At 42.5% G+C, this 12,377-nt stretch overlaps 1 protein-coding gene across 5 annotated transcripts in view; it reads left to right on the plus strand.

Moving 5' to 3' along the window:
• Nucleotides 1–12,377, plus strand: part of LOC137524723 (coiled-coil domain-containing protein 63-like) — a 143,508-nt gene that overhangs the window by 114,668 nt on the left and 16,463 nt on the right. For all 5 annotated transcript variants that reach the window (XM_068244940.1, XM_068244932.1, XM_068244914.1 and 2 more), the window contains exons 6-8: nt 1,628–1,815; nt 10,795–11,012; nt 11,977–12,051. In XM_068244940.1, coding sequence (XP_068101041.1) covers nt 1,628–1,815; nt 10,795–11,012; nt 11,977–12,051 — 481 coding nt within the window. The remainder of the gene's footprint in view (nt 1–1,627; nt 1,816–10,794; nt 11,013–11,976; nt 12,052–12,377) is intronic.

Here is a 12,377-nt window from a genome sequence, read left to right on the forward strand (position 1 = left end):
TACAAGAGCAGAACTAGGAGGACTCGCTGACCCCTTCGCAGGAGTCAGCGCAGTCCACACGGACTAGGAACGAGGTGGGGCACGAGCAGAGTAACAGACAGAATCTGAGACTATGGTAGCCCATGAGGCATTGCAGGAAGCAGTTCTTTATACTGAGGTCATCCAATGGGAGCAGACCTGCAGATTCCCACACAAGTGAATGGTAATTAATCACAGGCTGATAGCAGGAAAAGGCAGACAATGATATGCAGCCTGCAGGAAAGGGATTGCCCCTCCATTGCAGCAGACAATGTTTGTTTACACAAAAGCATATTAAACTGTCATTAACTTCAGAGCGACTGCAGATGGAATCAGCAACTAGTTTAAGTGCAAACCAAACTATGCAAGCAAATGCATGTAATGACATTAGAACTGCTTGGTTTGCAATACCACTGCAGTCAGCAGTAAACACTGCAGAAGCGATCATAACACTATGGGGATGTTAAAGTCCCCAATGATGATGGAAGGAATGTCAGTGGATAGAAAGTGGAGAAGCCATGTTGAAAAGTGGTCAATGAAGGTGGAGGCTGGTCCAGGAGGCCGGTAGATGACCGCAACCTGGAAGTGGTGAGGGGAGTAGATGCGGACAGCATGAGCCTTAAAAGAAGGGAAAGCCAGAGAAGGTGCAGGTGCAAGCGGAGTAAAGGAGCAGTGTTCGGAAAGAAGAATTCCCACCCCACCCCCATGTTTGTCATGTCACCCGATCTAGGTGTGTGGCTAAACTTGAGGCCACCGTATGAAAGGGCAGCTTGGGACACAGTATCAGATGGGGTTTGCCATGTCTCAGTGAGCCCCAGGAAGGTGAAAGCATTAGTGATGAACAGATCATGGATGTGGGCTAGTTTATTGACTACAGAGCGTGCATTCCAGAGGGCCCCAAATATGGGAGGGGGAGAGCTGGGAAGGCAAGGAATGGTGATCAGGTTACATGGGTTAATGTGCGTGGAGGAGTGAGGACGGTCAGTGCGGGATGTCTCTTCCCCACCAGTGTGCCTATCTCATGCATGAGCCAGGACTAAAGCTTTTCTCCTACTTCTGCCAGTCTTACCTGCCCAAAAATATAAGCCTTGTACATGCTGGATAATCCTACCCTGATACCTTTATTTTAGGCTGTCTCACCAGATCATCTAGGACATGTGACATGCAGGGCAGTGTTGAACTATGAAGTGGTGAATGCTAGCTTTTTGTTTAGGTCTTTTTTCTGAAAGCTAGTATTGGGTGGATGAGGCTCCTTACGCACTGTGCTGAATCTGTTACAGTGCGTTTATACTTCAGTTGCAACACAACGTTGCCAAAAGGTCACATCGCACCTTTACGGTATGGCCATACAGCGAGGCATATAGTACCATTTAAGTATGCTTCACTTCCCAGGTAAACGCACACGTCATACTGGTACCCGCCGCACTGTGATCAGTGTGATCGCTCCATAGAACTATCATTGCTTCTGCGTCAAGATGCAATGATTTTGTGCGACGCAATGCAATGGCCAAAGTGTGAAAGGACCCTAATAGCTAATAGCTATTATTCCCATTTTAATTCAACAATCAACAAAAAACCATGAAATCAAAAGTTATTTCTTCAACCTTAGAGAAGCGATGCTGGCCAGGGTGCAGGTACTGAGAGAGAGGGCCACCACAGCGCTCCACCAGTATGATTCCGAAACCGAGAAGATCTCCAGAACCTATGACCATGAGGAGAAACTGGGAACATTCCTCCGAATAAAATCTGCTGACTGCTCTGGACATGAGGATAAAAAGAAGCGACTTGACTCAATGGGTAATATCACTGAGCCTCTGAATATGATTGATGAATAACACACACACACATATATATATATATATATATATATATATATATATATATATATATATATATATATATATATATATATATATATATATATATATATATACAGTGGTGTGAAAAACTATTTGCCCCCTTCCTGATTTCTTATTCTCTTATTCTTTTGCATGTTTGTCACACTTAAATGTTTCTGCTCATCAAAAACCGTTAACTATTAGTCAAAGATAACATAATTGAACACAAAATGCAGTTTTAAATGATGGTTTTTATTATTTAGTGAGGAAAAAACTCAAAACCTACATGGCCCTGTGTGAAAAATTGATTGCCCCCCTTGTTAAAAAATAACTTAACTGTGGTGTATCACACCTGAGTTCAATTTCTGTAGTCACCCCCAGGCCTGATTACTGCCACACCTGTTTCAATCAAGAAATCACTTAAATAGGAGCTATCTGACACAGAGAAGTAGACCAAAAGCACCTCAAAAGCTAGACATCATGCCAAGATCCAAAGAAATTCAGGAACAAATGAGAACAAAGTACTGTAATTGAGATCTATCAGTCTGGTAAAGGTTATAAAGCCATTTCTAAAGCTTTGGGACTCCAGCGAACCACAGTGAGAGCCATTATCCACAAATGGCAAAAACATGGAACAGTGATGAACCTTCCCAGGAGTGGCTGGCCGACCAAAATTACACCAAGAGTGCAGAGAAAACTCATCCGAGAGGCCACAAAAGACCCCAGGACAACATCTAAAGAACTGCAGGCCTCACTTGCCTCAATTACGGTCATTGTTCATGACTCCACCATAAGAAAGAGACTGGGCAAAAACGGTCTGCATGGCAGATATCCAAGGCGCAAACCACTTTTAAGCAAAAACAACATTAAGGCTCGTCTCAATTTTGCTAAAAAAAACATCTCAATGATTGGCAAGACTTTTGAGAAAATACCTTGTGGACCGACGAGACAAAAGTTGAACTTTTTGGAAAGTGCGTGTCCCGTTACATCTGGCGTAGAAGTAACACAACATTTCAGCAAAAGAACATCATACCAACAGTAAAATATGGTGGTGGTAGTGTGATGGTCTGGGGTTGTTTTGCTGCTTCAGGACCTGGAAGGCTTGCTGTGATAGATGGAACCATGAATTCTACTGTCTACCAAAAAATCCTGAAGGAGAATGTCCGGCCATCTGTTTGTCAACTCAAGCTGAAGCGATCTTGGGTGCTGCAGCAGGACAATGACCCAAAACACACCAGCAAATCCACCTCTGAATGGCTGAAGAAAAACAAAATGAAGACTTTGGAGAGGCCTAGTCAAAGTCCTGACCTGAATCCTATTGAAATGTTGTGGCATGACCTTAAAAAGGCGGTTCATGCTAGAAAACCCTTAAATAAAGCTGAATTACAACAATTCTGCAAAGATGAGTGGGCCAAAATTCCTCCAGAGCGCTGTAAAAGACTCTTTGCAAGTTATCGCAAACGCTTGATTGCAGTTATTGCTGCTAAGGGTGGCCCAACCAGTTATAAGGGTCAGGGGGCAATTTCTTTTTCACACAGGGCCATGTAGGTTTTGAGTTATTTTTCTCACTAAATAATAAAAAACATCATTTACAACTGCATTTTGTGTTCAATTATGTTATCTTTGACTAATAGTTAACGGTTTTTAATGAGCAGAAACATTTAAGTGTGACAAACTTGCAAAAGAATAAGAAATCAGGAAGGGGGCAAATAGTTTTTCACACCACTGTATATATATATATATATATATATATATATATATATATATATATATATATATATATATATATATATATATATATATACACATACACACACAGTGGGGTGTGAAAGTTTGGGCAATCTTGTTAATTGTTATGATTTTCCTGTATAAATCGTTGGTTGTTACGATAAAAAATGTCAGGTAAATATATCATATAGTAGACACACACAGTGATATTTGAGAAGTGAAATGCAGTTTATTGCATTTACAGAAAGTGTGCAAAATTTGTTTAAATAAAATTAGGCAGGTGCATACATTTGGGCACTGTTGTCATTTTATTGATTCCAAAACCTTTAGAACTAATTATTGGAACTCAAATTGGCTTGGTAAGCTCAGTGACCCCTGACCTACATACACAGGTGAATCCAATTATGAGAAAGAGTATTTAAGGGGGTCAGTTGTAAGTTGTTCTCCTCTTTTACATTTCTCTGAAGAGTAGTAACACGGGGGTCTCAAAACAACTCTCAAATGACCTGAAGACAAAGATTGTTCACCATCATGGTTTAGGGAAAGGATACAGAAAGCTGTTTCAGAGATTTCAGCTATCTGTTTCCACAGTTAGGAACATATTGAGGAAATGAAAGACCACAGGTTCAGTTCAAGCTAAGGCTCGGTGTGGCAGACCAAGAAAAATCTCAGATAAACACAAGCAACGAATGGTGGGAACAGTCAGAGTCAACCCACAGACCAGCACCAAAGACCTACAACATCATCTTGCTGCAGATGGAGTCACTGTGCATCGTTGAACCATTCGGCGCACTTTACACAATAAACTTAATTTCACTTCTCATATATCACTGTGTGTGCCTCCTATATGATATATTTAACTGACATTTTTAATCCTAACAACCAACGATTTATACAGGAAAATCATGACGATTAGACGACTAACAAGGTTGCCCAAACTTTCGCATCCCACTGTATATACATACAGTATATATATATATGTATATATATATATATAGTACACATTGTATGATCAGACACTGATAGACTTTGACTTTGGAGTTGTCTTTGGCTTTTTGACTGCCATTCTCACCATTATCCTGCCCATTCTGGAGTAGACACTTACTCGTTACAATGCACTCCCGAAGAAAATGCTGCAACACTGAGAAATCAAAGGGTGAGGTTAAGGTATGGATATGACATGGTAACACATGTACTGTACATAGACTGCATAGGCAGGAGTAAAGTCTACAACTGTGAGTCCCTCGGGGAAAAAAAAAACAAAGAAACAAAAACAGACAGCAGGGCCCTCCATATCTTAACTCCCCCATTGCTAATTTCCATAGTGTAGGGTACTGCTTTGTAGTGGGGTAGCGATCAAGGAGATATAATATGACCTCCAAAAAGGCGGATTGAGCAAGAAATCTGCAAACACATGTGAGATCTGCAGTCAGCATGGCCAAGGGACCAGAAGCCGCCATAATTCCGTCAGCATGGCTGAGCTAGCTGAGAACCCCGACGTAACTGCAAACACCGCAGTAATCCTGGAAGCTACAGTGTCTTCCCCGGTAGCTCTTATAGCTAAATTTGACAAGCTGGAAGCCCACTACCAATTGATGTAGCAGCTGGATATGGATAAGATCCGTACTCACAACTCAGAAGTAGAGCAGAGTGTGCCTGAGACGGAGGACACCTGCATACATGCCATGGACATCCATGCCCTAAAACAGCAAGTCAAGCAGCGAATGGACTGCTCCATGGATGCCGCAATAATGTCAGAGTGCTGGGCCTCTCTGAGGGTGCAGAGGGTAAGAACCCATCAGAGTTTGTGGAGGCCTTTTTCAAATCCATTCTCGGGTTGACTGACCTACACACTACCTATGTAGTTGAAAGGGCTCACCATGTCCCATCGAGAACGCTCCCCTCTGCTGCCATTTTTGGTGCGCTTCCTCAATTACAAAGATAGAGATATGATGCTAACGGAGGCCAGGAAGAAGCTGGATATCAGGCATGGGCAAACTTGGCCCTCCAGCTGTTCAGGAACTACAAGTCCCAGAATGCATTTGCCTTTATGAGTTATGACTGTGGCTGTCAGACTCCTGCAATGCATTGTGGGACTTGTAGTTCCTTAACAGCTGGAGGGCCAAGTTTGCCCATGCCTGCTGGATATCTCCTATGATAAATCTAAACTTATGCTATTCCCGGATTTCTCAATGGAAATACAGGAACAATGTCTTTCCTTCCTGGAGGTCAAGAAACGGCTAAGGGAGAAGAAATTAGTCACTTCTGACTCAAGTTAGCATGAAAGTTCAACATTTTCTTCCTGCAAAACGTGTTATTATAAGGGACCATCTTAGAACCTGCTAAGGATTCTATGAACAGTGCTAGGCCTGCTAGTGCACACCTTTGTAACTGAGCGAACACCTTTTCTCTGATAGAGTTGTAGAGATGGAAAATTGTACAGGCTAAAGCATTTTCCCACTTTTCATCTGTACACAGATCAGCTTCTAGGAAAGACCTGATGTTTGGGAATGCAGACATGTTAACCAACATAAGGGTGGCCGAATACCTTTCAAGCAAGCTTTCATACCATGCCCTTCTTTCTTGCAATCACTTGCCATACTGGCCTTAAAGAGACACTGAAGCGCAAAAAAATTATGATATAATGAATTGGTTGTGTAGTACGGATAATTACTAGAATATTAGAAGCAAAGAAAATATCCTCATATTTTATTTTCAGTTATATAGTGTTTTTTTTATAACATTGCATCATTCTCTAATATTTGCAGTTTCCCCCCACTACTCAGCATTCTAAATGATTTTTACAGAGCAAGCTGTGAACTTTTGACCTGTCCTGAACTGTTCTCTGCAGAAGAAAAAGCCTGACAGCTGAGATAATAAACTTCAGATAACAGAGCTCTCTGTGAAAGTCCTGGAGCTGAATGGCTTGTTTTGCATAGATAACAACTAGAGTTCCTTCCTGTATTGGAAACCATATTAGACTTAAGCTGGCCATACACTAGGCCGATTCCCCGCCGATCGACAGCAGATTCGATCACTGGGATAGAATCTGCTGTCAAATCGTTAACGTTACCGCTAAATTTCGATCTATTTCGTCCCGAAATAGATCGATCCCGTCGATCGCTCCGTGCAGGAAATTACCGTCGATCGCCCGCGGGTAGGGAGCGCGTCGCTAGCGGCGTTTGAGTACCCGACGACAGACGCAATACAGCTGCAATACATTACCTGATCCGGTCACCGCTGCTCCGTCTCCGCGCTGGGCTCCGGATCCAGTAGGCTTCACTTCTTCCTGTCCCGGCAGGAAGTTTAAATAGTAGAGGGCGCTCTACTGTTTAAACTTCCCCCAGACATGAAGAAGTGAAGCCTGCCGGACCCGGAGACCAGACCAGAGCGGAGAAGACGACAGCGGAGACCTGGGGAGTCGCGCCGGCGGAGCAGGTAATGTATGCGGGGGGGGGGGGGGGGGGAGCGGCAGCAGCACCACCACCATCACAGATTGTGAACGGTTTCAGGCTGAAATCGATTCACAATCTGTTTGCAGTAAAGGCAGCCATACGATCCCTCTCTGATCAGATTCGATCAGAGAGGGATCTATCTGTTGGTCGAATCTGATGGCAAATCGACCAGTGTATGGCTACCTTTACTGTATGTCTCTGCTCCCAATGTTTTATTTCTTAGCTGTACTACACATACAAATCAATATATCATAATTTTTTTCCCGCTTCAGTGTCTCTTTAAGCATGATAAAAAAAAAAAGCCTCACACAAAGAGTAGCAGCGGGCTATATTTGAGAAAGCAAAAATCTAATAACCCTTCGCACTCTCGCATGCAAATGTTCAAACAAATGCATTCACAGATTCACTCATCCAGGCACAACTGTTATCCCTACAGCTAAGTTAAAAGCCGGGGTCTTAGTTCACAGAAGAATGCATTCTTATGCTTAGTCACCTATACTGTGCAGAAGTACCCAGGTAAACATAGGTGTCCTAACTCTGGCCCTGTGAACAGCTAGAGGCGATGTGCCTGGATATATGTATTTTTTTCTTGTTACTGACCCCTGTGGCTAGGGTCTAATTCAGTGCACTCCCTCCTTCCCCTGTATGTGTTTGTCAGCATGCACACAGCTTTTGCTGGTGTATGTGCATGGTGCACATGGATACATTACGTTAGCTCCCTTGTGCGATTGGTAACATGCACTATCTGTCCCTGGAGAGGACATCAGGATGTGTGCTCCTAATCCATTGATAGGTTTGATGCAATTAATGTGTTTGCATGTCTGCACTATGCATGTTACAGGGCCAGAGTTAGGACACCTATGTTTACCTGGGTACTTCTGGGCAGTATAGGTGACTAAGCATAAGAATGCATTCTTCTGTGAACTAAGACCCCGGCTTTTAACTTAGCTGTAGGGATAACAGTTGTGCCTGGATGAGTGAATCTGTAAATGCATTTGTTTGAACATTTGCATGCGAGAGTGCGAAGGGTTAATAGATTTTTGCTGTTTTCTAGCCACACCCCCTACAGCACCTCCCTTTCCTTAATAACTTATTTAATGTCCTAACTAGAGGCGATGTGCCTGGATATATGTATTTTCTTGAGTGGCAGAACCCACAAAGTGTCTATGGGGCCCTTCCTGTCCACCCCTGTAACACTTAAGTATGGGGTGCCCCAGGGCTCAATCCTCTCTCCCCTGCATTTCACGATTTACATGCTACCGTTGGGAAAACTAATCCAAAAACATGGCCTGACATACCACTGCTATGCAGACGACACCCAACTATATCTTTCTTTCAAGCCTGGTGTGACAGACCCAACTCTAACTATAAACGCCTGCTTACGTGAACTACAGCAATGGATGAATGACAACTGGCTGAAACTAAATGCAGACAAAACTGAAGTCCTTCTGATTGGAGGGCAGAGCATGATAACAAAACAACTTAACTTGCAGTCTTCACCACTATGAATAGGAGGCACGGATCTACGCAGCTCTGATCATGTGCGTAGCCTGGGAGTTCTAATTGATGGGGATTTAAACTTCAGAACTCAAATCTCTGCTGTGGTGAAATCATCCTATTTTCACCTGAAGAACATTGCAAAAATCAAGCACCTCATACCCCCAGAAGATCTGCCAACCTTAGTCCACGCCTTCATCACATCCCGACTGGACTACTGCAATGCTCTCTACACTAGCCTTCCAAAAAAGGTCTTGTACCGCCTACAGCTGATACAGAATACTGCTGCCAGACTGCTAACCAACCAACCCCGTCACTGCCACATAACGCCAGTCCTGCATTCCCTTCACTGGCTACCTATAGAATGGAGGGTCCTATTCAAGATCGGCCTACTGACATTTAAATCCCTGAATAATCTAGGCCCTGGATACATGAAAGATATGTTACAGCTGCGTAGCAATCCCCGCATTCTCAGATCCACAGGTTGTAATAATCTAGTCATACCCAGAGTCCACTTGGAAACTTTTGGTCCCAGAGCCTTCTGTCATGCTGCCCCTACGTTTTGGAACTCCTTACCTCAACAGATCAGGACAGCCCCATCCCTGGACGTGTTTAAATCCAGACTGAAAACCCACCTGTTCAGTCTGGCATTTGCAGAAATATAACTTTTGTTGTGTGAATACTTCATCCTACTAATTACTGAATCCGAGAGAGCCTAAGCGCTTTGAGTCCTATGGGAGAAAAGCGCTATAGAAATGTTATTGTATTGTATTGTATTATTTTTATATTTGAAAAGGGAGATAAAAAATTGGAAACTCTGATGATTAAAGTTAGATTATTATACTGTGGACCCTTGATTTGTGTGCATAATTCGTACCGGAAACATGCTTGTAATCCAAAGCACTCCTATATCAAAGTGAATTCCCTTATAAGAGTTAATAGAAACCCAGTTGATTTGTTCCACAATCCAAAAACAGTTATAGTAAAATAGTATTAAATAAAAATGTAAACAAGACTTCCACTATAACTAAGAATCATTGCCATCTGTTGGCTCACCCCAACCTTTTTTTTTTGTGTATGGCTTTAACAACGAACTTATCCAATGACAGTTACCGTATTTTTGAGGATTTAATGGAAATGTGACTTTGCACAGTCTCTACACTCAGATTTTGGCTTTGTTCACATCTAAAATCGCAATCGCTGAGGCCAGTGTTTTGTGATTTTGTGAGTGATTTTTTTTCCCCCTCCCGCCGCTTACCTTCGCTTTTCGAATTTTTGTAAAGCGCTTTTCAAAGCGCTTTTGCAGAGCAATTTGTTTTTTCACTTCCTGACGCAAGTCAGGAAGTGAACTCTTTGACCCGGAAAAGAATAAATACAATGGGCTTGATTCACAAAGCGGTGCTAACTGTTAGCACGCCTGTGAAAACCCCCTTAGCACGTCTAAACAAGCTTTTCGCGCATAAAACTTTACGCGCGCAAAACTTTATGCGCGTAAAACTTTATGCGCGTACTGCACAGAGCACAGGGCGCACCGCGCGAAGTGCCCATTAAAGCCTATGGGACTTAACGCGCGTAAAACTTTACGCGCGCAAAGTTAGCGCACTATCTGATTGAGAAATCCGGTGCTAACCTACTTAGCACCCTGGTTAGCGCGTCTAAAGACTTTAGACGCGCTAAGTAGGTTAGCACCGCTTTGTGAATCAAGCCCAATGTATTTATTCTTAAAAGCGTGAACCGCAATCGCCACATAAAGTGATTTTGTGAGCATTTTGCAATTTTCCTATACCTTCCATTGTAGCAAAAACGCCCTCAAAATGGTACAGGCAACGCTTTGCTGAGCAGAAAGCAGGCGAAACGCGCTGATATTAACTATCCCATAAGGATTCATTGCACAAGCGATTTTAGGGCGTTTTTCAAAATAGCGGCGCTAAAAAAAAAAGCCAACTGCCCTACGTACCTAAGTACAATCCTGCTGCGCCAAAAGGAGAAGAACTATGGGCTCAGTTGTGATGACGTGACGCATGTATACTTTTTTTACTTGTATTGTAGTATATCACGATGTTTCTTGTATATCAAGTCAAACATTCACAAAAATGTTTGCTTGTATTATAAAGCGCTCTTAAACGAGTTACTCTCAATCCAAGATATTACTGAACTCTTTTGCTTCTAGGCAAAAAAATGGAAATAAAGTATCTAAAAGCAGCACTTTGATGTCTTTCTTTATAAACTGTACTGATCGCCAGTCCATCTTGTTTTAGTGAAAGCCAGAGAAAAGATCTCGAGAGAAAGGTGTGAGATCATACGTCAATACCAAGACGCCTGTGAGAAAATTTTTACCTTAACTGGGCAGAAGGACCTTGATGCCGCGGCAAAACAATACATTGGAAATGAGATTAAGAATTCTGGAAGTTTTACTTTACTGAAAGAACTCATATTTGATGTACAAGGAGCTGAGGAGAATGTCCAAGCGATAAAGGTTAGTAGCAAATCATAAAGCTGTAACTACCTAAAATATTCAGTTTAGAAAAGATAATTAATCACAGAACACTGACCAGTTTTACAGCTGTAGTATTTACATTTGACATTAAAGATGCCCACCAGATGGGCAAGATGGGAGTCAACATATAGCAGAGTTGGAAGATAAAAAAAAGGGAGCAGTGTACCAAGCATGAGTAAAACATCAGAGCAGGATGAGGCAGAGACACATCTACAGTCATGAAGCAAAGTGTGAGAATTAGTAAGACAGATGAACAGGTATAGGGGGGGATACACAGGTGGAAATAGGACACAGGGAGAGGCACAGTGTGAGGATTGCTAGGACAAATGAGCAAGGATAAGGGGGTACACAATGAGTGTGACTAGGATACATGGAGAAGCACATTATAAAGCCTCGTACACATATACGAGGACCGTCGCTGAAGAGCAAGCGGAACTGGATACCTCAAGTGAACGTGTGTGGCTGAGGCTGTACAGACGCATTGCTAGCATCCAGGCTAGTGATGCCTTCTGTTGCTATGTGGGGGGGGGGGTCTGATGGAGAAACACAACAACAAGTAGGGTGAGAGAGGAGAATGATGCTCTCAGACAGCTCGGGTGAATCGCTCTCTAACATGCCAAGGAGCATCGGGGCAGCTGTACTCTCATTAGTTTCTAAGCAGACGCGGTCATTATTTGCCGCCTCAGCTGAGCTGAATCTAGTGTTTGTATGTAGCTTAAGGATTGGTAGGAGAGATTAATAGGTATGAGGGGGATACACAATCAGTGTGAATAGGATACATGGAGAAGCACAGTGTATGCTGAGTTGACGTGAGGTGGTGCTGCGCATACTGTATACAGTAAATTAAGGAGGTGCGGTAGCACAAAAGACATAGTATGCTCCCTTGACAGGTATGCTAAAAAGTCCATGTAATTAAAAAAAATGTTTTTGGCCTTTTGTACAGAATGAAATTACCACCTTACAAAATCAGCATAAGCAAATGGTCAGTCAACAAGACACTGCCCAGAAGTTGTTAGAGGTAAGGTTTATTCTTATTGATGCATGCTAGCTTAGGTTTATAAGTGACAAGTTTTTGGATTTTGTTGAAGCACAAGATTTGATTGATGAGAGTGCAATCATGTTACAGTTGTTGGAATTTATATATTTATCCTTGAGAATTTAGTCTACGTTTTTATGACAGGTTGAAAACATTTTAGCGGGTCACTAATTATTGATTACATTTAACAAATGCCCACGCGTTATTGATTGCTAGTTATAAAAATCCCTTTGCTTGACTTGAGTTGGGTGTTTCTCAACATTTTATTGGTATGTACCCCTTTTAAAACCCTGTACTCACAAAGTACC

The sequence above is a fragment of the Hyperolius riggenbachi genome, chromosome 1, assembly GCF_040937935.1.
Source record: "Hyperolius riggenbachi isolate aHypRig1 chromosome 1, aHypRig1.pri, whole genome shotgun sequence".
NCBI lineage: Eukaryota > Metazoa > Chordata > Amphibia > Anura > Hyperoliidae > Hyperolius > Hyperolius riggenbachi.